Source organism: Mytilus trossulus, chromosome 9, assembly GCF_036588685.1.
Source record: "Mytilus trossulus isolate FHL-02 chromosome 9, PNRI_Mtr1.1.1.hap1, whole genome shotgun sequence".
NCBI classification, from domain to species: Eukaryota; Metazoa; Mollusca; class Bivalvia; order Mytilida; family Mytilidae; genus Mytilus; species Mytilus trossulus.
In genome coordinates, this window is record NC_086381.1 from 64,138,234 (window position 1) to 64,163,951 (window position 25,718).

The window sequence follows — 25,718 nt, forward strand, 5'->3', positions numbered from 1 at the left end:
CCAATCTAATTTTTTTTTATATTTTAAAATTAATGTATAACAAATTCAAGAACATGAAGTACATTTTTAAAGAATCATTACTTAAATTTCCGAAATTATATAGAATACATTCAGTAGGACAATATTGATATTTTTTCCGCCATTTTGAAAATGGCAGCCATATTGGATTTTTCAGAGTGGGTCCATAGCTGAAATCAAAGGGTATATTTAAACATGAACTACTGTGCAAAGTTTCATGCTTTCCTCATCAAGTGAGCAATTCTGCTCTATATCTGCACCAATCGGCCGAACTATTTTAAAGAGTATTTAAGATTGCACTTTTTGTTTACAAACAGGTCTATAAGAGGTATTCTCAATAACTTTTGAAATAAAATTTTAGACAAGATGATTTTCCATTTTTTTTAGGTCTGAAATTCACGCTTTTATTGAAAAACGCCCTGATATGCATAGATATTCAATGAATCGGATTGTGATTCATTAATTAATAAAAAAAAAAAAAACATGAAGAGGGAAGAAATATACGGACCATGTAATTATAGTCCCAATTAAAATGTGAATAAGTTACTAACTAGACGTGTACATGTTAACCCGAGGATAAATAATACAAAATGAAGTCTATGTATATATACATATATTTGTAAAACAGGCGCGTCGTACAATGTTGTACAGTTGTACGTGACAGCTCTCAGCATAAACATCTGTGTATTTCATAAAAACAACAAATCGATAAAATAAGTAATGGCGACGGATAAGAAGGAAATTAAATCTTTGAAAAGTGATGAAACAGTATATGTAGCATTTCAAAACAGATCTCCACGGAACGTGACACTTTATTGGTATGACTATTCAGGAAAACGTGTACGGTACGCCGTAATAAAATCAGGAGGGATTTACAGTATAGATACTTTTGTGACACATCCTTGGTCAGTTTCCGACAGTAAAACTGGAGATAGATTGTTCGTAGATAATCAGTTTGTTTTCTTCCCTAAAGTTCAACCACAAGAAGGTGACGAACCACGATATGATAGATTTTTCATTGATTTACCAGGTACAAAAGTTGCATTTATTGTTTATGTTAGATATACTGAATTTAGAAATACCACTGAAAGCTTGTTTTCAATTATTGCGGGAAAACGCGAAGTGTAATTATTATTTTTTGTCATTCCATTAAACATGTTAAATAATTCAGTGAGTGTTCGGATTTAGAACTCCATTTGCAATTTCTTTAACAAAACTGATTTCTTCCGTCTTATAATCATTTACGCCTATAAAATAGTGCACACATTTTCCATGTTTTCACTGATATTTTATAATCATTGAATTTTCTGTTCATCTATAGTTTATTAAGATCCTAATAATAATACAAAATATGTAAGACAATAATGATCAATAATGAGAAGCAACCACCTGAACAGCGGCAATGTAAACTTTGACATCGATAACGATCGTTAACTAATTAATTAATAAATACTTTTTTTAACGAAAACTTAAGAAACAATATAATTATAGACACATTTTCCAAGGTATCTGAATATCACAGCATGCACGCCACCTGTTCATACAGCATCATACTTCCTTAAATAAAACGTACAGTGACAGATTGAAATTACGCCTTAAAAAAGTTAAAACTTGTCACAGTTACAGAAGTTTGCGATACAAACATTGTAAGATCTTTTAATGGGCGGGCCCAAAGACTCAGTCACGTTAATTTCAGAAGAGCCCCTCCCCCCAAAAAAAATACTTATCTACAGTTGTAAACTTGTATATGTAAAAAAAAAATGTTTATTTTTTTTATTTTTTTTTCAGTGTACCCTCTTTTAATAAGATGTCTACAAGAAATAAGAAAGAAAATACCTAAACATGAAATGGATAGACTTCATATTCCGGATAATCTCAAACATGCTCTTAAATATGTTCCAGACCTCAAGTGCTCCACATATGAACGATTTTCTATTATTGATCATGATCAATCGTAAATTTGAAAGATATGCGATTTTATCGGTGATCATCGATGGGTAAAGAAATATGGCGGGAAAATATGCAGTTCGACGACAGAATGAAATAAACGAAATGGATTTGTTTCTTTCGTATGTAAATTTGACTAGCCACAGTCCTGGATTTGTCAAGGGTTTAAAAACATTTGTCTGGTGCATAATCATAACGTAGTCTATGGGTTTAGACTACATTGATGATATCATTGAGAAACATTGTAAAACGGGTATGACGTCATTCCACACAGGAGTATTGGATTGACGATTAAAAATATAATGGAATTCGTTGTAACATTGGACACAAATGTTTGATAAATAAATAATATACATAAGTTACAGAGTCAAATTTTAATCGTTTCTTTTTATATATAATTCGTTAAGTTCCAAGTTTTTTAGTGGTACATATCCAATGAGGGGGATCGGCGGGGTCCTGATCCCGAAAGCCTCTGCTTATAAAAACATGAAATCCTGAGGTCACGAATTTAAAGAAACTTAAATCTCGACATCCCGAAATTCGAAAAAAGAATTCCCGGATCACGAAAGGATCAATCCCGAAATTCCGATCTTAAAAACACCCAATCCCGACCTCCAGAAATAGATCCTGCACCCCTTCCCCTTTCAATAAATGACATTTGGATTATTTTCCTTTTCTTTAGAATTAAGTGGTAGGTTTGTTTGCTATTTTATGTAGTTCAAGTTACACCATGAAAAGTTATAGATCAAGTTAGAATTTCGTTCTAGTACAATGACTTTTAACCGGCAGTGGACTATGTATTGCTATGCAATACTTACAGAATACTGGCTTGTTTTTTTTTATACATACGTTAGCGCCTAAGAAAATAACACGGTTTAATGAAGTCCCGAGCGTTATTCAATCAATGAACTTTACCAAATGTAACTATAAACCGCTTATTTCATGTACACAATGTCCTCATCCAGTCATAACAGCAAATAGTTTTTAAAAATTCTCAACAGCTGCTTACGCCCAAACGAATGGATAACAACTGCCATATTTTTGACTTGGTACAGCATGATGTGTCCGTTTTTGTATCACGATAGAATTAAATCCAGAATTATAACGTAATAATTGGCTATATATTTCCGAATTCTCGCGGTTGAACTGTTCCATTGCGAATTCCCGATAAAATAACTGGCTTTTCAACAATCGATTTATACGACTAGATACCAATTACCGATTGACATTCTTCCGCCCCTCCTTAAAGTTTTTTACCTTAAATTATAGTGAATATATATTTCATCGATGAGATTCTCTCTTATAGTTTACATTGTAAAGCATTTAAGCGAAATCATTTAACACCGTTACTGAAAAGATGTTATAACTTATGTACAGGGTGAAAAATATTAATGGACAGATTGGCACACCATACAATATAATTTTACGTTAGAGATATATAAATAAACAAACATTGAGATCAATATACTTATATTTAAAACAAACTAATATGGCGACAAAGAGTGAAATAAAATCTTTAAATCATGATGAGCGATCGCATGTAGCTTTTAAAAACCGATCTTGTCGCAGAGCTACATTGTTTTGGCATAATTATGAAGGAAATTTAATACGATACGCCATTATTGAACCAGAGGGTGTACACCGGATGAACACTTATGTAACACATCCGTGGTCCGTATCAGATAGTGAAAGTGGCGACAGACTTTTAGTCGATAATAATTTCGTGTTTTATCCCCGATCGCAAGGGGAAGAACAAGGATCAAACTATGAGAGAATTTGCATTGACCTTCCTGGTAAGAATATACAAATTATATATATTATTAAGAGAGAGATAAAAAAAAAAAAGGGGGGGGGGGGGCGTCGGTTCTGTATTTATTTCAGAGCCACAATATTCTCAATAGCTCCTTAGTTTTTTGGTTTATTTTTCTCTAATCTTTATTTTTTTACCAAGTTTTTTTCTGACGTATATATCTATTGTTCTCTGCTTTGTAACCCCATCTCGAACTTTATACATTCATGACATTGACATTATATTATGGAAACGATAGTTTGAACAAACTCTGTTTGAGGCTAGTGTAAGACGATCTCTTCCCTTTATAAAATTGAACACCCCCTTTTTTGTCTCTATAATTTCCTTTACGAAAGTTGATTACAGCCTGACCACCGCACAGGCATATTGTGCACCCAATTTACATCTTTCATTACATTTATCAAAGAGTTTTATACTTATTAGATGGGTAGTACATCAAGGATAAAAAAATATATCATTGCATGCAATGATTGACGTCACTTTTATCACGTTTATCAAGACAATACAAAAAAAATGAAAAAGAAAACAGTAAAATAACGAAATACCGACTTTCAAGGAAAATTCAAATCAGAGAGTCCTTTATCAGATGGCAACAGCATGAGCTTAAACACATCCAACGAATATAGAACAAAAGTTGTATTCTTGGTACAGACATTTTCTTGTGTATACAGAAAATTGTAATTTAACCTGGTTTAATAACTAGCTAAACCTCTAACTTGTATGACTGTCGCACCGAACGTTATCATATTGACAACAAGTGTGAGCAAAAGAAACAGCTGTTATATTTAGGTAAAAATGTCAAAAAGCCGTAACGGTTATGAAATCCTACTAACATGACTGGCCCTTTAGTAAAACTTTGTTTTCATGTAGGCCAAGGTCATTTATAAATTGTTAAATGCGGTATTGGTTTTGCTCATTGTTGAAGGTTGTACTATTACATATACTATTCATTTTGGTCTCAGGAGGATAATTGCCTCATTGGTAATTACATCATATCTTATATGATATTTAAAATATATTTCATTTTAAATAAAAAATTTAGTACCCAAAATCATGAAAAACCCTTATTAATATACTATAATTGTTTCAGTGTATCCTTTATGGATCAGATGTCTACAGGTTTTACGGAAAACGATACCCAAAGATACCATCGACAGTCTACAGATTCCTAACAATCTGAAACACGCATTAAATTATGCACCAGACATCCATTTTACAGATTACACAAACTTTTGCACAGTAAATGCACAATGAGTCTGATTGGAGTACACACGCATCAATCATCTGTAAGTTTAAAATGTATAAATGCATTTTAATCTGGAACATTTCTTGAAGAAACGATAATTATGCCAGTAACCGTGAACCAATCAGAAGTTGTTTTGAGGAGCAAAACAAGACAAAGACTATCATTGATTTGGAGGTCGATATGCAAGGGCCAAGTTGTTTGACAGAAGATCTCTAAGTATATGAAAAGTCAAGGAGGATTACGAAAAAAAATATTAATGTTGATGATGTTGACCGTCGAACTATGATGTAGTTTGAGAAATAGTTTTGCCAGATTTACTGGAATGGACGACATTGCACAGCTTCATTTTACAATAAACTAATTAACATTTGAAATAAATGTCAATTTCATTGTTTTATTATATACACATATATTTATTTGGTAAATAAAGGTACATGATAAAATTTAGTATATATATGGAAATGGGGAATATGTCAAAGAGACAACAACCCGACCATAGAACAAACAACAGCCAAAGGCCAACTATGGGTCTTCAACGCAGCGAGAAAATCGCGCATCCTAAAAAATTGTGTACTAGATCAGTGCAAATGGACGTCACACAACTTAAAACATATAAAGGAACAAAAATGAAAGAAAGAAGATCCAAGACCAACAAAGGCCGGCCAAAGGCTCCTGACTTGGAACAGGCGCAAAAATGAGGCGGGGTTAAACATGTTTGTGAGATCTCAACCCTTCCTCCATACCTCTAACCAATGTAGAAAAAATTAAAGAAATAATCCCGAATAATCAATTATATATGCATAGCGATGGTACTTTTAGTTTGAGAGGGCCGTTATCATAATCACAAAAAACTATAGATCGGTTCCCTTCTTTTGTGTATTTTAAAAAAAAATGTTTGTAAAACAATGTTCCCTTTTAAAAATCTTGGAACTGACATTAACAGCCGATTTTATGCTCCAAACCAAACACCGACAGAATAATGACCTAGTACAAGCTGGTTGTACATTTTGCATCACATTAGTTCATTGAAATTCAGAAGGTTATCTTATATTTGTTGCCTCAGACACTAGCTGTAAATATTTCATGATATATATATTCCTGACACGATTAGCGAACAATTTTAACACTGTGTATTGTATGTCTATATAAAGGGAGTTCTAGAAAATGGAAAATAACGGATGGTTGATATTGTGAAATCGGGAAATAAATTTACGAAAAAAAAGAGAGATACTTGGTAAGGGTGATGCAGTGGGAAAACGATTAAGTTGAATTAAGTGTCCACAGGTTGGTCATCATACTTATAATTATACAAATACATTGTATAAAGTATCGTCCTATCCGTCTGAAAGTTTTTCGGCATCAACAGTAGAATTTTAAGTGCAAGGACCGTAGCACATGATAATACATACCAATATCAAAGACGTATTTGTACCCTTTGGCGGATCTAGGTGGTTCCAGGGGTTTGAACCCACTTTTTGACGATCATTGCATCTGTTTCAGGACATTTATTTACACTGGATAAGGACACCCCTTTTGAAAATGGCTTGACCCGTCCCTGGTTTCGGTAGGTACCTGGTGGCAGGACAATTTTTTTAACCCTCAACATGGTTCAACAGATATTGGCCATTGCCATTCCAGTTAACACTTTTAGTCATGTAGAGTCACTGCTTTATTCAATCATTCAAAAACATGCAGTCTCTGCAAATTTTCAAAGAAGATAAAAAGTACCTCAGCAGCAGACAAGCATAACGAGATAGTGCAAAGCGGAACTGTAACTTCAATTTTTTAACACAATCCACAGAATCATGGGCAGTTTTTTTACATAATTTATCCATGAAACCAAGTTTCAAGCACATTTTCAGGCATTGAATAACTGAAATTTAACCAAAGGTTTTAAGCTTAACTGGCTGATAGGATCTTTTTAAATAATTTTCGATTGTATGCCTTTAATTTGAAAAAAAAATAATAACGAGAAAGAAACTTTTAACAGCAAAATCAATCAGTCGATGTATATAAACATGTGAGGGATTCAGGCTCTTGTTTACCAGTTTTGAAATTAGCTTATATATCATGTATATTAATGTTATGAAAATCATTTTGTTCTGGATGTCTTCAACTTTGCTATAAATTGTAATATGTGATGATTGATAGCGGATTGCTATACATCCAGTGGCAAATATCTCACTGAGTTGCAGGATGATATGATGATTTAAAGGGGGGGGATCACAGGATGAAGATTTTGTCTCCATAGAAGAAGATATGAAATGTAAGATTTAACCTAATGGGTACAAAAAAATGCTGACAGAGAATTAATATGCCTAGAATGTCAGCATAACATTCAGAAAAAAGACAATCTGACAAACAGTCTGTATACTAATTAATTCAGTTACTGAATCAAGAACTTGTTAGCAGGACCTTCAACATGGTCAAAAAACTGAGATTTATAGACAGTAATCTTGCTGTTCTCTCAATAACATCATGCTTATTAGGATAATTAAACAAGCATCATTTTTCACATTCATAAATACTAGAATGTCTTTCTGCATCACAATTCTATTTCCAATTTCCTTTATTTAAAGAATTGTGACTCATACAAGTAGGAGGTTTAGCTAGCTATAAAACCAGGTTTAATCCACCATCATTTTCCTAAGAAAATGCCTGTACTAAGTCAGGAATATGACAGTTGTTATCCATTTAATTTATGTGTTTGGGCTTTTGATTTTACCATTGGCTTAGGAATTTTCCTTTTAGAATTTTCCTTGTAGTTCAGTATTTTAGTTATTTAATTTTTTCTGCAAAAATAAAATGAAATAACACTTTAAGGGAATAGAAGTATAAAGCAGTTATTCTTAACACACTGCTGTCCAAACTCTGTTTGTTTTAAATATCTCATCATCTCTTAATGTGTCAGCTTTAAGACAATACTGTAAATTCAGAAATTATTGCGAGGTTTTTATTATTGCGAAAAAATGCAACAGAGTTGTAAACACAATAATTTCAACTCGCATTTTAAAATATTTTATGTTAATTAAACATGACTTTTCTCTAAATCATAAAAATTAAAATCGCATTTAAGTCAAAAATGACAAAATCGCAATAATAAATGCACGCAATAATTTCTGAATTTACAGTATGCAATGATTCAATAATTCACAGGGATTTCCTTCTGAAAATATTATGGCTTCTGTCAGGGTTCTCACTTAGTTTTTTTTGTGATTTCTGTATAAACCAGCCATATTAGAAACCTGTTTACACTAGCTGTGTTGATATCATCCTTAAGTTGTTAAAAAGAATATGTAAATATCTTTCTGAAAATTAGCTTATTTTTTCATACAACGGTTGTATTCAAGGTAACTCTGATAGAAACAAAAATAAAGGATGTTATTGATTACATTAATATAGCCGACATCAAGGAGGGCTGTCATTATTGTCACACAAATCTTTCTTGAAATAATACTATTACAATTATCCTTACTGAAGAATATCCTTTTGAGTTTATGAAATACTAAGGCTTTTCTGAAATATTTTCTACCTCTTGAATAGATTACTTTAGCTGTGTTTGGCAATCTTTAATAAGGAAGTTTTGGTCCCCATTTCTCTTCAACTTTATACAGTTTTGGGGCTTTTTAACTTTTTTTTTTGTGCATCACTTATGTAGACGAAACATGCGTGTGGCGTAAATACAAAATTTAAATCCTGGTATCTATGATGGGTTTATTTGTTATCTATACTGAGGGGGGTAGGACCTTTATCGGGACTCCAGGATCAGGTGTTTTTAAGCTGGGGATTTCTGGATTGACCCTTTTGTGATCTGGGAATTCTTTTTTCGAATTTCGAGAACTCAGGTTTTTTAAGCCCATGAATTCGTGTTTTTAAGCTCAGGATTTCGGGATCAGGACCTCTCCTACCCTCCCTCCCTCTACACTGAGAAGAACAATATTAATTTTTATGTATAACCTTATTTGAATGTCAAACATTTTTTGTGAAAAATGATCCTGGTATCATAGATCGAATCAAATCAAATCTCTGTCAGTTAGGGAGGATTATGAAACATGAGAGTAAAACAAGAATTTTTTCATAAGATCATATTTATTATGATAATAATATAATATAAACATCCATATTCACATATCACAGTTAAAATAGATTTGAAAAGTTTTAAAATTAAAATCACATAATATAAGAAGTAAACATCTAGTATTTACAAGTGTGTAAGGACTATTCCATTAAAATAGAGAGAGGACAAGGTCGTATGGAAAGTTCCATTGAAGGGTTGTTGGTCAGTTGAGATTGTATATATAAGAGGGAGATGTGGTATTATTTACAATGAGACCATTGTCCACCATACACGAGTATGTTCATTAGTTGTTTGCAAATTTCTCAGTTAGGATTTTTGAAATATTTTTTTTTCTATGTCCCTTCCTAACCAATCCTTATCAGTTTTAATGGAATAATCCTAATGATAAAGAAACTGGAATTAGTATGTATATATTTTGCCTATATGTTACCATTTTGTTATTTTATGAATGTCTTCTAATGCTACCTTCCACTCAAAGTCAGCCTTTTACAAGAAACCTTACAACAAATTCTTTCGTAAGTTACTGACTCAATTCAAACAGTACTACTTCTTTTATGCAAAATTCTTTGAACATAATTTTAAGCATTTTGATCTATTTTGTTTTTTTTATTAAAACAATTACAATTATCGTGAATATAAATGCAAATAATAATTTTTAATTTTCTTTAACTTTAAATCAACTCTTTTCTTAATATTGGCTGACAGTCGGTTAAAATTCCCAACATCAAAATAGAAAAATAATAAAAAACTGCACTAAAAACAGAAATATATTTCATATTACTAAAGCCCTTATGGGACTAAGATCCTTAAAATACATCCAATATTTCAATACTCCGAATACAATTTTGATTGGTTAATTTCAGAGTCTAGTTTTCTGATTGGTTGACTTTTTAAAAGTCTTGTGTACAATAATCATGCTTGTAATATTTATGACAGCAAGGCCAATTGGCTTCTGCAACCACAAAAGTCAAAAAAATCAATTAAAAAAACAGTACGATAAAAAATTACATTCAACAATTCTCATATATGTGATGTCAGAAAAAATGGCTCAATCTGCTCAACAGAAGCAATGTTTTTTCTGCAAATCTGTACAAAAATATATATTTAGTATTTACAGACTAAATATTGCACAATATATAATCACATAATACTTGACTAGGTTAGATATCAATTCAATACAAAAGACAAAAATAATCAAAATATCTTAATAACTGTAAATTCAGAAATTATTACAGGGAATTTATTAATGTCAATAAAGTTATGTTGAAGAATATAAATTTGGTGAGTATAGCGATAATAAGACCTCACATTTTTATATCTAATACATATATCTGTCTGCAAGTTTTCATGTATTGAAACCACTAATCACCAATTATTTTCCATTTCGAGGGAAAATAACAATGAAAATATGAGTGCAATGTTTTCTGAATTTACAGTACTAATTCTTGAGATACTATTTTCTATGGATAACTAAGATAAAGTTGAATCAAAAGTTTAAATAGAATACAATTATTTAATAGGAGTATACAAAATTTATAAAATCTATAGTATTCATGAATATAAAATTAATTCTCAATTGACAAAACTATTGATATCTATACAAATAGCTACAGTATCAAATTATATAGTGGATAGGAAGACATTGTATATGTCAGTTAGTAACACCTTACTAGCCCTAAATGGTTATAACTGGAGAAACATTATCATTTTTTTTTAATTCGTTTGTTTAAGCAGCAACAATATCCCAAAAGGGCCCTGCTGAAACCATCTTGGTTCTAAAATAAACTCCATCATGTTTTGTGGCTGTTTTATCATGCATTGCAAGGACTTATATAGACGTCCCTGTGCATTGGTTTGGATTTTTTTTATACATTTGAATTTTTTTTTTACGTTGCAGACAAAAACGTTATCATGCCAATTGGTCAAATATTATTAATCTTGTTAAACCTAACTTTATTCAAAACTTATACATTAACAAGAATTTTAATTTATAAGAAATTCAGGTAAAAATGTTTTCTATAAAAAAATACATTTAATTACTGATTCTCAATACTATATTGCCAATGCAATGAAACAAACATTATAAAGTTTATAACACTCAATTCAATTTTAATATATATTAATAAAAAAAATACTTTTTTTTTTAAAGAAATGACAAAATCTTACTTGAGAAAAGAACAACTTTAAAAACTATGTAAAATGTGATATAAATATGTTAATTTCACAAAAGCATTATTCAAAAGAAAATTGAGATATGTCCACATATAAATGCTTATAAAATAATCTAATTAAAATACCATTAAACATAGCACATTGTTTGCAGCAATATGAAGTATCATATGCTGTTATTAATTGTGGGAATACCACTTTTTGTGAATGTAGTGGGTATAACTTTTATTTCTATAGAAGTCGCTCTTCACTATACTACTACCTGTCGATACATTTATTTTTGGCATTGCACAAGTCATGTCTTCTTTGACTATTAATGACGTTAAAATACTAAATCCCTGTGATGTGTTTTAGTCGATTTTAGTCTCTGATGCATGATTTTTTACTATTAATTGGTTTTGGCTTTTAACTAGCTGTCAGTAACTGCGAGTACTCTCAAATCGTATTTTCTTGTTAATTCGACCTGTTGATACTGTTTATAATGCTTTTTTGTCATTTTTTATTTATATGGATCTTGGCTGTATACCAGCTTTGATTATTTGTAATATCTTCAATTTTTCACTTATTCTTACAACATTTGTATAAATTTCAAGATTATAAAAAACCGTTTTTTTTCTAAAGTGAACATTGATTGGTTAAATATTTCTCAGTGTGTTTGAATTTGTTTGATAGCCTTTTGGTCATGACTGTTTGTCTCTAATATTTAATTAACTGTGCATTTGTATTCAGATATCGCAGATCAAATTTATTCGTTCTTTGTGTAATCATACGTTTTTTGATTGAGTTAAGTCTGCTAATTGATATTTTATCGTATGTTTTTATATGTTGTGATGTTATGCTATTGTTTCAGAAAAAGGGAGAAGGTTTGGGCCCATTAAAACGTTTAATCCCGCTGCAAATGTTTGCACCTGTCCTAAGTCAGGAATCTGATGTACAGTAGTTGTCGTTTGTTTATGTAATATATACGTGTTTCTCGTTTCTCGTTTTGTTTATATAGATTAGACCGTTGGTTTTCCCGTTTGAATGGTTTTACACTAGTAGTTTTGGGGCCCTTTATAGCTTGTTGTTCGGTGTGAGCCAAGGCTCCGTGTTGAAGGCCGTACTTTAACCTATAATGGTTTAATTTTTAAATTGTTATTTGGATGGAGAGTTGTCTCATTGGCACTCACACCACATCTTCCTATATCTATAGGTGATCTGAGAATTTAAATGTTTAACGAAGTACACATTTTCCATCAGCTTCAATGCAGACAAATATGTCATTAAAACTGAATTTTAAAATTATTTTACTGAGGCGAGAAAAAAATATTTTTGGCCTTAAAATATGAAAAGTTTTACAAGAAAAATAAAAAAAAGTTCCATTTTTAAACCTTGTAAATATTTCATACAAATAACTTGCCATTTGAACTTTTTGTAGACTATAAATATCACAGAAATACATGTGCAACAAAAAAGATATGATATTTTTGTATACCAAGATACTAAAAATTCTTAATTTTTTTCCTCTTCTCTTTAAATTTATTTAAAATCCCAAAGTTTAATAAATTACCTGGAAATTTTTTCTCGTCAATAACATTCCAGAAATTGATTTAAAATGAAATTAATTCTAATTCAAAAAGATTAACAAATTATGACTGATCCAGATGAGATGTTGTCATGGAAATATGGTAGCACCATTTGTTTTTCATTGTTTTTTTTCTAATTATTAAATCTGTTATTTGATTTACATCTGTAAATTCTTAGATATGACTTTTCTTGTCCATAATACATAAATATACCGGTAGCCAATTCACTGTTTCAGAATCTAATGCATTTTGGGTAATATTTTCAAAAGCATGAAGTTACCCATAGTCCCTCAGAATATGTTTATAAATCAAGATTATCAATAAAGTAGACTTAAATCATCGTCTTAATTCTGCAACAAAACATTTTAAAGATCTAGATGAACTGTTGTCATGCCAACCAAAACATTACAAAGATCAGGATGTACTGTTGTCATGCCAACATGGAAGCATCAGTTATCTGTATTCTGTCTAAATTATACCATTGCACATTATCGCCCTCTAGGTTAATGTTCCGTAACTTGATGTAGACAGCACCTATTAAATTGTTTTCTCCCAACATATCATGGTCCCATACACTAACTTGTAAAGTCTTCATACGCATATCGGTATCAGACATTTTATATTCAATCTGTAAATAGAGATCAATAGTTAGTTCATACAAAATGTTTAAAAATACCATCAAAATCTTTTTATCTATTGACATCATATTAATACCATTGAGATTTCATTTATCTCTTTATGTGGGTGGTTTCACTATTTTCAATTTATTCCCATGATTAGACTGAACCAGTTTCTATCATTTTATCATAAACTAACGGACAAATTGAGTATATGACAGATTCTAATACTATTTAAAATATAAAACGTTCTTCAAATAGTTAATGCTATCACTCAATGGTAATGGGTGCAGCTAAAAACAAAATCAACCAGATTTTTTTTGTTGGATAAATGTTCAACAAACTACAAATTTTCATATAAGGTTGTATGCACACTTTGGCAAAACCTTGCAATCAGATATTCATAAAAACACATGTGTTCCTCTTTCCAAGAAAATTGGTACCCACTGCAATAAATGAATCTTCAGTATCACATGTATGAAACCAGGGGTCGAATTTAAGCTTATTTGTTTACTGGTCAGCTGGACCAGTGGACTTAAAATCTACTGGTCCGGCTCCAAATCTACTGGTCCTGCAAAAATGACATGAAACTTACAACTTCATTATAAGTTGGATGTGTTGAGTCTTTTACAATTTTAGTTTTCCTTTTAGTTTGTTTATCTGGATCTGGTAAAAGGTAAATTTTCACATAGGGACTAGGTAAGGTAGAACCACCAGGCTGTAATAGATAAATTTGCATATTCATAGAATATTCTAATTTTAAAATCATACATGAAATATGCACACACAATAAGTATGAGTTTTTGTTAAAAACTTTTCCTTTTCATTGGTTTCAGCAAAATCTTAAAACACGAGATACTTGAAAAAAGTTTGAATTAAATAAATATTATAAATAACAGAATCAATACTATATTTATTGTGAAATTCCATAAAAATCATTCATGACAAAAATTGATTTTTTTCAGATGGTAAAACTAAATCACAATAATGAAGATAGGATGGGTCATACTTAATTCACCGTTTCAGAATCTAATGCATCCTGGGAAATATTTTCAAAAGATCACCAAAACGTCCTGATTGGTTAAAAATGTCATAAACATTGGAATTTTAACCAATGACATGACGTTATTTTCCTTTTGGGGTACAAACAATGAAATTACCCATGATGTTTTATATTCTGAAACAGCCAATTACTTATAAATTCTTGTCAAATACCTCAAGAGTACAATTAATCTTTCAGATATCATGCCATCATAGCCATGACAAAAAAGCAAGTTACTCACCAAATCTTTTGCATGCATGACCATTATCATTAAAGTGCTCTTCTTGTATTCAAGTGACAACTTCACTTGGCCAAATGGGGAACCTTGAGGGACTAACTGGACTTGACTTTCTGAAATTAAATTCATAAATGCTATGATATACTGACATGATATAATAATAGAATGTCGTCTCCATTTCCTGTAATCAGAATTTTCTGTAATCAGAACACTTGAGACTTGAATTTTTACAGAAAATTAAAAATACCAATTCGAATATAATGATATGGATAACTTTACATCAGAATGCATTGAGTGTGTAGGTAAAGGTAACATGTTTGACTAGCTTGCTTGCTAGCTGAACCATGATGTCATTTTTAGGTATCCTTTAAGAGTAGACAAGTCCAAAAGATAACAAATATATCTGTCTGTAGAACTAGACTACTCCTGTTTCTTGATAACACACGAATAAATAACTACACAAGAAAAAATAGTTCTGTAAGATGTCATGAAATATTTCATCTGGACATATTTTTCAGTGTAATTATTTGGAATTATATATACAATATTCATACAGCATGTACAGGGGAGGAAATTAAAAAAAATATTTGTACAATGTAGCTAAAGAAACAGATTGAAAAGCAAGAAACTCCAAGCTTTTCACCTGTTTCGTAGTGAGTAAAAATACATATATTTTGATACTTTGATATTATCATTAACTGCATGAATATTGTTTTTATCTTGCTATTTATCATTGAGCTGATAATACATTGTAGTAGTTTTTAACAACTGTTGAAAACAATATAGACCACAAAATGTTCTGTGAAGTAATTAGTAATTTAGAGATTACCATTCCCTAATTGTTTGGTTGTATAATACAAACAGAGGAGTTCTGAGGTTTATATTGAAGGAATGTATTGATGTGTTAACTTGACTCACTCACTTACTGATTCAAATTCTAGCACATTCAATAACCAAAGAAAAAACCAAAACAAAACAAAATAAGGATGAGATTTAGACTATTGGTAGGTGTACAGGTATATGTGTATATCATGTAATGTGTGAGCGTGTATAAAACTTTATAAATTTATTGTGCAACCGTTGGAGCAATGTGTATGGACAATCCAGGTTTGTGTAAAGTTTTAAAATGCAAAGTGACCACTTACAGACATTTATTAACTATTTACTTCCTCATATTTGGGAGACTTTCAGAAAATTAGTAAAAAGATATTTTTTTTAATAATTTTTAATACAGTAAAAAATCAAACATGCTGAGAAACTTTAATAATTATGGGTATACAAATGTTATTCAATAAATTTTTGAACTGATTTTACATTCATAGTCATGCTAAGGGATATATTTCTGTCATGAGCATAGGAAAATATATGATGAAATCATTTGCACTAAGTCAATTACAAATTTAAAAACATTTCATAACAATCCGCTGAAAATAGACAAACTATGAAAGAAAAAAAAAAGAATTAGCGAGACGTTCCTAGCACACATTATCATGATTGTAAATCATGCACTTCAAAAATGCAGCATAGCACTATTCAGTTTAGAATCAGTTTATATTATACAAGTTCTAAGAAAGCAATGAAACATTGTAAAATCACAGCATTCTTCAGAATAGCCTTAAAATTCATTACAATAGCCTGCATGACAAAAGTGCATATGTAAACAGTGAAAGTAAAGCTGCTGTTGGATGGACCTGGCTCAATAATGATCATAAATTACCTTTCGGTGAAGGTAGCTCTACAAACATATATCCACAAAATGTATATATGCAATTTGTTGTTATGTTTGCATGTTGTAAAAAGCATGTTTAAAATTTGATTGATTCATTGATGAGTGTTAAATGCTGTGATCTTGCATAATGGATATGTTATGAAGATTCATAATTTTAACAGGAACAAAAATATAACTACTGTTAGATGTTTTTTTATATTTTTATATTGATATTTTGCCTGCCCGAATCCAAGTATTTTTTTACTTATCTTAACAATGTATTCACAATACACATTTGACCAAAGAATTTGTCAATTTTTTTGTATATTGCCAAAGAAAAAGCCAGATGCTGTTTTGCTTGCAAAGAAAAATTGATGTTTTAAAATTAAAATGCAAAAATTAAACAAATTAAGAAGCATAGTTTTGCTTTATTATTTTAAATAAAGAAGCAAATACATGTACTTTTAAAACCAGATTCAGCATCTAAAGGAAAAAAATAAAATAAATGAAAGCAAGACAAAAATTCTGCGAAACAATAAAGTACTTTCCAAATTAGAAAAAATAAAACAAATCAATTTCATCTGTAAACTAAAGCTATAATGACTTCCAAATAATGTACTATCTTCATGCAATAAAATATCTCAAATTTTACAAATCAATAAATTCTCCACAATTTATCATGTTAATTTTTATACCTCTGAATTTCTGAATCCCCAGATTCTCTTTCTGAGCCTCTTGTTCATCTCTCAGCAAAGGATGGAAGAATGTATAAACAATATCACTCTAAAAAAGTAAATGTGTCATGTTTATAAATGTTTTGCTACTTGGGTGCCTTACTTACACTGCATTCAAAAATACTTAACTGTTTAGTGTACTAAGTTTATTCATATCAAAAAATAAAAGTGTATATGGGGGAGGGGGTTCAATTTTTGCTGCTTGATTTTTAGGCAATATTCAATGAGTTTTAATAGTTCTTGTTCAGATTATAGATGTTTAATTGAGCAATATTCTTTCGTATCTCAATAATATATTGGAAAATATTCACTTTGTTCATGAAAGGCATTTAACAATGCAAAACATTACACTGTGTATTCAATGAATAAAATAGTATAAGGTTAAAATTTATCGTGAATTTAATTTCAGAATTAATTATGCAAATCAATATGTAAAGTTTTAAACTCAAAATATGTTGACAACAAACCAGGTTACATATCATAATATGTTTACACCTTAAAGGTGAGTTTTCCAAGTAAAAGTTTAAACAAGAGTTTAAATCATTGCGATGTTTTTCTGGTGACAATTTTTGCATTATATATTAAACATAGTATTATAAACTAGAATAATTTATAACAACCTCAGATATTTCTGCAGCCTTTGTCCATAAATCTTGTAAAAAGTTTTCTATTTCTTTTTTCCTTATATCTGCTACAGCTTTAATGTGAGAACGTCCCCAAACTACTCTGTAAATAAATAATTACAATAAAATAAATAAATATAACAGAAGCCTGTAGTTCAGTGGTTGTTTTCGTTAATTGTTTTGTTATAAATTACGCTGTTGGTTTTCTCGATTGAATTGTTTCATATTTTTCATGTTGGGGCCTTTTGAAGCCGACCCTACCGTATTGGTTTTTCTCATTGTTGAAGGCTGTATGGTTCGCTATAATTGCTAATATCCATATTATTAATATTTAAACTTTAGTAGAAAGTTGACTCATTGGCAGTCATACCACATCTCCTTTCTTTTATATTGGTATTTTTTATATTTTTGGGTGTTATTTCCACAATAGGGTAATAATATGATAACATCAAATACAATATAGACTTTATGATTAAGAATATTGCAAACATATCCTGCCCCAATCAAGAAAATAATAAAAAAATATCTCTGCAAATTCTGAATTGACATTTTTTTAACATTCTATGATCTTACTTGCTAGACAGGTGTGGCCATGGTATTAACGGAAACATCTCCATCAATTTATTTCTAAATTCAACAAATTCTGAAAAATGACGGAAGACATAGCTAGGCACTTTCTGGTTGTCCCTCTCAACTCTCAGGATAAATATCTGTAAGCAATTACAACATGTGAATAATTTTACACTACACATGAACTTTTTACCTTAAGTTTACATTGAAACAATGGCTAAATAATCACCTAACTTTCAATAGGTAAAGACACAGAATGTTCATGCTTGTTTTATTACAAACTTTTCAAATAGGATTTAACTTCAAGAGATGTAAATCTTCAAATGTGGGAAAATAAACTGTAATTAGATTCTAGAATAATTTCGCATATTTTAAGTAAACTTTAGATTGATTGATTGTTTCGTGTTTAATAACATTTTTAGCACAACAATTTTGGTATTTCGTGGAGATCATTTTTTTTTATGGAGGAATTTGAAGCTGGAGTGTCAGGAGAGAACCAACAGTCTATGGTAGGAAAACTGACAATCCTAGTCAATAGGGCTCTTTATTGTAAATCAGCCATATTGAATAGGGGGCAGATTTTCATAATGGAGGTAAAAATGGTGTGAAAAATACGGGAACACATCATTCAAACAGAGCAGTTGCTTAGAAACATGCATAGGGTTTCCCAAACTTTCATACTATTTCTACCTCTTTAAAAAAAATCTGCCCCCTATCCAATATGGCCGAACTAACCGTGGAGAGCCCTATCAAGATTAGAACCGAGAGCACCTGTGGGATTCAAACTCAGAACCTCGGTGTTGACAGGCTAGTGATTTAGTATTTTGACTAATTAGACCAAACGGCCACTTTGACCTGTGACATGTTTTTCATTTTGACCAATATCACTGTGCTTAAACGGCCGTGGGTAACTTAAGTTACCCACAGCCCAAGATGGAGCCGCCTGGCATCGATTAGGAAGTTTGCTCCTATATAATGACAATACCATGAATACAAAGGAAATGTTCAGTAATTAAAAAGTTATATAAATCTTTTAGGGAAACTCTGCAATGTAAAACGTGATTTGTTACTACAAAATAAACGATTACAGCACGATTTTCCAAAACACTTATGATGTCCGTAACTTCAAAACAACTTGTCCGTAACTTTTTTCCTTATATAAATAGGGATGTCCGTAACTTTAGCATGATGTCAGTAGCTTTCAACGAATTTCTATTCGTAGATGTAATTATAAAAAAAAAGAAATGATAAATAACAGAAATACCGAACTCATAGGAAAATTCAAACGGGAAGTCCTTTATGGAATGGCAAAGCCAAAAGCTCAATTTAACACACCAAAACGAATGGAAAACAACAGTCATATTCCTGCCTTGGTACAGGCATTAAAAAGTAAAATTACAAAAATACTGAACTCTGAAGAAAATTCAGAAAGGAAAGTTCCTTATCAAATGGAAAAATCCAAAGCTCAAACGAATCGATAACAACTGTCATTTTCCTGACATGGTACAGGCATTTTCTTATGTAGAAAATTGTACGGCAAAATTAACGTATCTCACCGGCATTCTACTTGCTTTATAGATTGTTAACTGCTTAAGTTTTAGATGACGAGTCATGACATGCAGGTTATAAATCTCACCATTTCCAACTCTAGAAATTACATTAATTGTGAACATATGAACATCACCTTAGGAGAACAAGTTCGGATGTCGATCCTTAGCATAAATACATAGATGAATCAGTCCAAACCTCTAACGAATATGTGATTTGATACCCGATCTTATTGAATCCCTGAGGTCAATGAAACTTTTAGAAGATTTTAAATTAACTTTTGTCGTTACATGTATGATAAACTGACACCTGTTCAACACTATAGCCTTTCATCTACTCCTAGATATTTGCATATTTTTATTCTCACAATCAACAACACACCACACTAGATATAGTGAAGAGACCATACATTTCAGTTTGGCTAACAATTCAGAAATTATTTAAAGGAAAGGATATCATATATCATTGTTTTCCAAGGCATCACCACAAGAATGTTAGATAATTTTTGCCATACCGTAAGATCCTGTTTTATCCCGGGAATAATTCTTAAAAATTAAACAGAAATTCGTGACACTCTGGCTTGCCTTTTCTCTTGTTTAGTTTGAAGCATCTCGTTATTGTATAAATCTATGTAATAGTTAAGGAGTTTGATAGTGCTTATTGTCCTTTAAGTGTTGAAATTGTTAATCTTACAATTTTGAAAAAAAGTTACCCACATCCGAAAATAAAGTTACGGACAGTCTGATTATTTTTGACTTATAAGTTACGGACATCTTATGCATTTTTTAAAAGTTGGCCTTGCGCTAAAGTGAAGTCAAAGTTAACAAATTTGTAGTGATGGTAAGTGGTTTCTTTATTCAAAACTCCTATCAATATTTACATTGATCATGAAAAACGTTGCAAAAAGTAGATTTCGTATCAATTATAATCTCAACGAGTTTAGAGTCCGCCATCATGGGCTGTGGGTAACTTAAGTTACCCACGGCTGTTTAAGCACAGTGAATATGTTGTATAAATAAAACTCAGTAGAGCTTAATATGATTATGTCTTGGTGTTTTGTACCATAAAATTTAGAATGGAAATGGGGAATGTATCAAAGAGACAACAACCCAACCATAGAAAAAACTACAGCAGAAGGTCACCAACAGGTCTTCAATGTAACGAGAAATTCCCTCACCCGGAGGCTTCCTTCAGCTGGCCCCTAAACAAATATATACTAGTTCAGTGATAATGAACGCCATAATAATTTCCAAATTGTACACAAGAAACTAAACTTAAAATAATACAAGACTAACAAAGACCAGAGGCTCCTGACTTGGGACAGGTGCAAAAATGCGGCGGGGTTAAATATGTGTAAGAGATCTCAACCCTCCCCCTATACCTCTAACCAATGAAGAAAAGTAAACGCATAACAATATGTACATTTAAAATTCAATGCACACTTTCACTGTATCTTCTTTATAATTATCTATCAAGATTATTGTACTTACATAGTGTCTTTCTGGAGTATATCGTTTTTGGTAACTATGGACTTCAACTTTACTTATTTTACCATCTGTGTTTAAACTGTAATATAAGGATTTATCAATTACACTTAAAATCACCACACTTAAATTCACTTGCCTTAAACAATGAAGTTATAGCAATGATATAATAATAAGCTTCTTAGAAGTATTATTATAAGATTAAAGATATGACAGGTTGGCACTAAGTTTTCACCACATATTATGCAGTTCCCTGAAAAAAAATGTTTGTTGGGACTTTGTTCATTTTCTCATTCCTCCTAAAGTCCATAATATTTACAGAACTTTTTCACATTCAAAATTTTCCTCATAATGATATTATGTGATTTTTTGTGACTTGCTTAAATTCATTCAATTTAAAATATAGATCTTGTGACATCCCTCTTTTCATTTTTCTGTTCCGACAATTATTATGTCAACCAATGAAATTTATTCCTCCAAATTCATGAAAGTGTGGAACATTACATCAAAATCAAAGTATTCCACAAAGGTCATTAAAACAAAGAGAAAAGAAAGTGTAGTTTGATCCTTGTAAGAAAAGAAATACAAAATCTGCATTTATATCAGATAACTTAAATTGCAGCTCCAATACCAGAAACAGCAACCTAGGCAAGACAATCACCAAGAAATAAGTTTAAAATTTTACTGGTAATTCAAATTTCACAGAGAAAAAGATCCTTAACATTGAGGAACAGCAGAGCATAAAGACAAAAATACATGAATGCGTACAAAACATTGGAATTCTAAATAGCTTGAGTCCTAGGTGTAAAGTAAGGAAAGTTATCTGAATTCAACTCTTTCATTCAACAACTGTTTTATACAAGGCTTCCATCAATGAACAAAACAATAGACCCCTTGTAGAAAATAAGTTCATATTAGTGGTTAATGCTAATAAGGTATGTAGATTTTATTTGTATCTGTTCATGATCCATAAATGTAGAAATCTTTGATTAGAAAATACATCAAATTTAAGGAATAAAAGTACTCTGGCTGAAGTCTTGTTGCCATCAATTGGGGATTTGATTTTACTGGCAATGTAAATCACAGCCAGTAAAATGTATATTTGAGAGTTTCAAATCCTCTTCTGACAATATGGGAACTATTCAAATATGGTACTCTTATTTCTATTCTGTCAGATGCATTAAAAAAGAAAACAATGCATAAGGGGTCAACAATTTTTTTCTTTTATTTAAAAAAGAATAAATTCTGCAAAACAGTATAAGTTAGAAAGTACAGTGTATCATTCCTTAATTAAAGCTTTATAAGACAAAGGATTGTCCATGCTAAGAAAAAACAATTTCCCTGATACCTGCTTGGAGATATTGTTGTTACTTCTTTCTGAAAACTACAGTTGTAGGAAATATCATACATTATTATATTACTTAAACAAATCTAGAAATTATCAAATCAATTTTAATACAATGATTTTTAACTATTGCAACCTGGCTCTCATTGAAATGTATCTGGACTAAACTAGACATGATGTACATTTCATAGCCACTTTCCTTCTGTAATCATTTAATCTGGATTTTTTTTTCTTTTAAACCTTTGCCGATGACGATGAGTCCCGTTTTACTGGGATAGGAAAACCTCTTTTATACTTCCTGCTTAAACAGTGCAAACATGAGTTATCTTTCTTTGTTGAATACCTAGATGAAAGTGTGAACATTGCGCTTCAGCTTTTTGAAAACCGTGTCAAAATCAGAGGAAATTCACAGAGTTTACAAGAATTTCAAATGAGGGCACATTTCTTTCGAAAGAATATGGAAGAATTGAAGCCAAACTTGTATACTTTTTTTACATTAAATGTCGTTTCATGTACAAACCACTTGGAATGGACATCGACCAGTATAAGGAATAAGTACAGCCTCATTAAAAAATTTCAAAATTTTGCTGTTTTGGGTTAACAAGAGTGCACACGTATCATATCAATGTATCTCCTAATATGCAAATCATATAAGAATTATTGACATTTATTATAAAGCCCTTGAGTAATAGTAGCCAGGGAAGCCATCATCTCAGAGTAGCTTCTGTCTGGGCAGCTATTGGTGAAAGGGTTAACATCCTTTTACAGAGACCTTTGAGGTGTTTATATTAAGCTGCCATTTTCTGGCATTAAGCTTTGTTTGTGTAAATTTTTTTTGGTTAGAAAATTTGATGATTTCACCTTTTACATTTGATGGTTGTACCTGTGACAAGTTCTTTATTTTTGTAAAAAGAAATAAAATTGTATGATGACATTTGACTAACCTGTAAGTTTTAGGTACAAATGATAATAGAGCACCTTCCTGGTGGCTGGAAAACTTGAGCTGAGCTAGGTTATGTATAAAGAAATTAAACTGGACAAACACAGACTTCAGACTCTCTTCTATCATTCTGAAAGAAAAAGTTCATGTCATTATTTCATAACATTTGGTTAAAAAGTTCTGAATCTGCATCAAATATATGAATATATAACGTATATGGGAATCGTGTTTATCAGATGTTTCGTAGATAAATAGATGAGATCTGAACTAAGGTCTCACAAGGTGACTTTGAATTAAGTATGTGATAATGATTAAGACATAAATTTTTCTTTTAATATGATAGGTTTTTTTTCTTTCTTTTTTACATGAAACTTATGAAATTAATACCCTTTACAGTACATACAAAATTTAAAATGATTACAATCTTGAGTTTTTTTTTTTAATTAGTTACACTGGTTGACCTGAGGTCAATCAGTATCAACACATCATCAAACAATCAGTTCTAATCTTACTGTAACGTAATGACATATATAAGCGTTGTGACATATGAAATTTTCTGAAAAGCGCATGAATTCAAAAGTTGACTATAATAGCCTAGTTTTGAACTAAGACTTCATCTGGTGACAATATTATGAATATAAAAGTTTTAATTATGGTAAAGAATCCTTTTTGTCTAATCTTATACAAGGACCTTATTAATGCATTTGCATAGTTTGAATGCTAAGTATATACCTTGTAAATATAGCTGAGGCCTGAACTGATGTCTGACCGGGTAATAGTACTCTCTGTATATATCTAGCTGCATCTTTATGGATACCTGGGATACCAGACTTGGATAACTGAAAGGTCAAAGTTTGTAACCATGGTAACAGTGGTGAAGACATTCAATTTTACAGCTACAACTTTTACATTACAATCAATGTTCTTTTAAGGTGGTACCTAACACTACAGGGAGATAACTCAGTAAAATCACCTTTACGTTTTAATGACATTGTGTTGTTAAGGGAATATTAAGCTTCTCAATAATCAAAATTGGTGTTTGTCAAACTGCTATATAACCAGTGTAATTTTTCTGATAAAATGCTTGGTTTCAATTTTTTTGAAATTTTTATATTTTTGTCAAAGGGTCAAAGTAAATACTTTGCCAAAATTTTCTGAAAATTGAACGAGCCAAATTAAATTTATTGAAGGTGTTAGGTACCACCTTAAGTAATTCAAATTTCATACAATGTAATAAAAATTGAATATTTGTTGAAATCAATAATTTTTCAGACAATGAATACTTAAAATACAAACAATTTATTTATAAATGAAGAAATTTATGTGAGTCTTTTATGTACTTACAAGAGCAAATAAGTTAAGAAACAGATTAGTATTCTTTCTAAGGATATTGAAGGCTTGACAACACATATCAACAAACTCCTGGAACTTATTGTTCTGTTTTTCACCATTGTTGATAACATAGGCCATATCAGATGTCAGAACAAATGGAACTCGATCTCTGGAAATAAAACATAAAATTGCTTTAAACTATGACACAATATTTTTTTTTACAATTTTGTTTTAAAATTGAATCTTAATCAGTATATGATTTTGTGGTTTTGACGAGTCTGCACATACTGCAAGTTACTGTCCAAAGTCTCGGAGCTTTTAATTCAGTGGTTGTCTTTTGTTGCTTTGTTACATATTTGTTATCCTAAATTTATTTGTAAATAAATTTGCCCGCTAGTTTCTCATTTGAATTGTTTTACATTTGTCCTTTCAAAGTCCTATTATAAGTGACTGTGCAGTATGGGTTTTGCTTATTGTTGAAGGTCATAGGGACGACCTTTAATTGTTAATTTCTGTGTCATTTGATCACTTGAGGAGAGTTGCCTTATTGGCAATCATACCACGTCGTCTAATTTTTATACATACAGCCTATGCGATAAAATATGTATTTGGTTATACATTAAAATACATGTTCCAGATTAACCAACAGAACACTAATGGAGCAAACATATTCAATCATGAAAAATCATAATTTTTACTCTGCT

The 25,718-nt window shown here is 30.9% G+C and overlaps 3 protein-coding genes across 5 annotated transcripts in view; 2 read left to right on the forward strand and 1 right to left on the reverse strand.

Moving 5' to 3' along the window:
* Positions 1-662: 662 nt before the first annotated feature.
* On the forward strand, positions 663-2,291 carry LOC134683232 (von Hippel-Lindau disease tumor suppressor-like). The gene is made up of 2 exons (XM_063542403.1): positions 663-1,048; positions 1,807-2,291. The coding sequence occupies exons 1-2, from the start codon at positions 739-741 to the stop codon at positions 1,974-1,976; spliced, it is 480 nt and encodes a 159-aa protein (XP_063398473.1). The 5' UTR covers positions 663-738; the 3' UTR covers positions 1,977-2,291.
* A 1,118-nt stretch (positions 2,292-3,409) lies between these two features.
* On the forward strand, positions 3,410-5,418 carry LOC134683233 (von Hippel-Lindau disease tumor suppressor-like). Its single transcript, XM_063542404.1, has 2 exons — positions 3,410-3,758; positions 4,866-5,418. Exons 1-2 carry the CDS (start codon positions 3,455-3,457, stop codon positions 5,027-5,029), a joined length of 468 nt encoding a protein of 155 aa, XP_063398474.1. The 5' UTR covers positions 3,410-3,454; the 3' UTR covers positions 5,030-5,418.
* Positions 5,419-12,461: 7,043 nt separating this feature from the next.
* LOC134683234 (phosphatidylinositol 4-phosphate 3-kinase C2 domain-containing subunit beta-like) overlaps positions 12,462-25,718 on the reverse strand; it is a 44,427-nt gene continuing 31,170 nt past the window's right edge. For 2 of the 3 annotated variants that reach the window (XM_063542406.1, XM_063542405.1), the window contains 11 exons: positions 25,027-25,183; positions 24,415-24,521; positions 23,687-23,812; positions 21,404-21,479; positions 18,369-18,505; positions 17,793-17,898; positions 17,134-17,221; positions 16,448-16,465; positions 14,734-14,843; positions 14,046-14,168; positions 12,462-13,461 (listed from right to left, as the gene is read on the reverse strand). In XM_063542406.1, coding sequence (XP_063398476.1) covers positions 13,264-13,461; positions 14,046-14,168; positions 14,734-14,843; positions 16,448-16,465; positions 17,134-17,221; positions 17,793-17,898; positions 18,369-18,505; positions 21,404-21,479; positions 23,687-23,812; positions 24,415-24,521; positions 25,027-25,183 — 1,246 coding nt within the window. In that variant the 3' untranslated portion in view covers positions 12,462-13,263. The remainder of the gene's footprint in view (positions 13,462-14,045; positions 14,169-14,733; positions 14,844-16,447; positions 16,466-17,133; positions 17,222-17,792; positions 17,899-18,368; positions 18,506-21,403; positions 21,480-23,686; positions 23,813-24,414; positions 24,522-25,026; positions 25,184-25,718) is intronic. The other variant, XM_063542407.1, reaches the window with a different exon arrangement.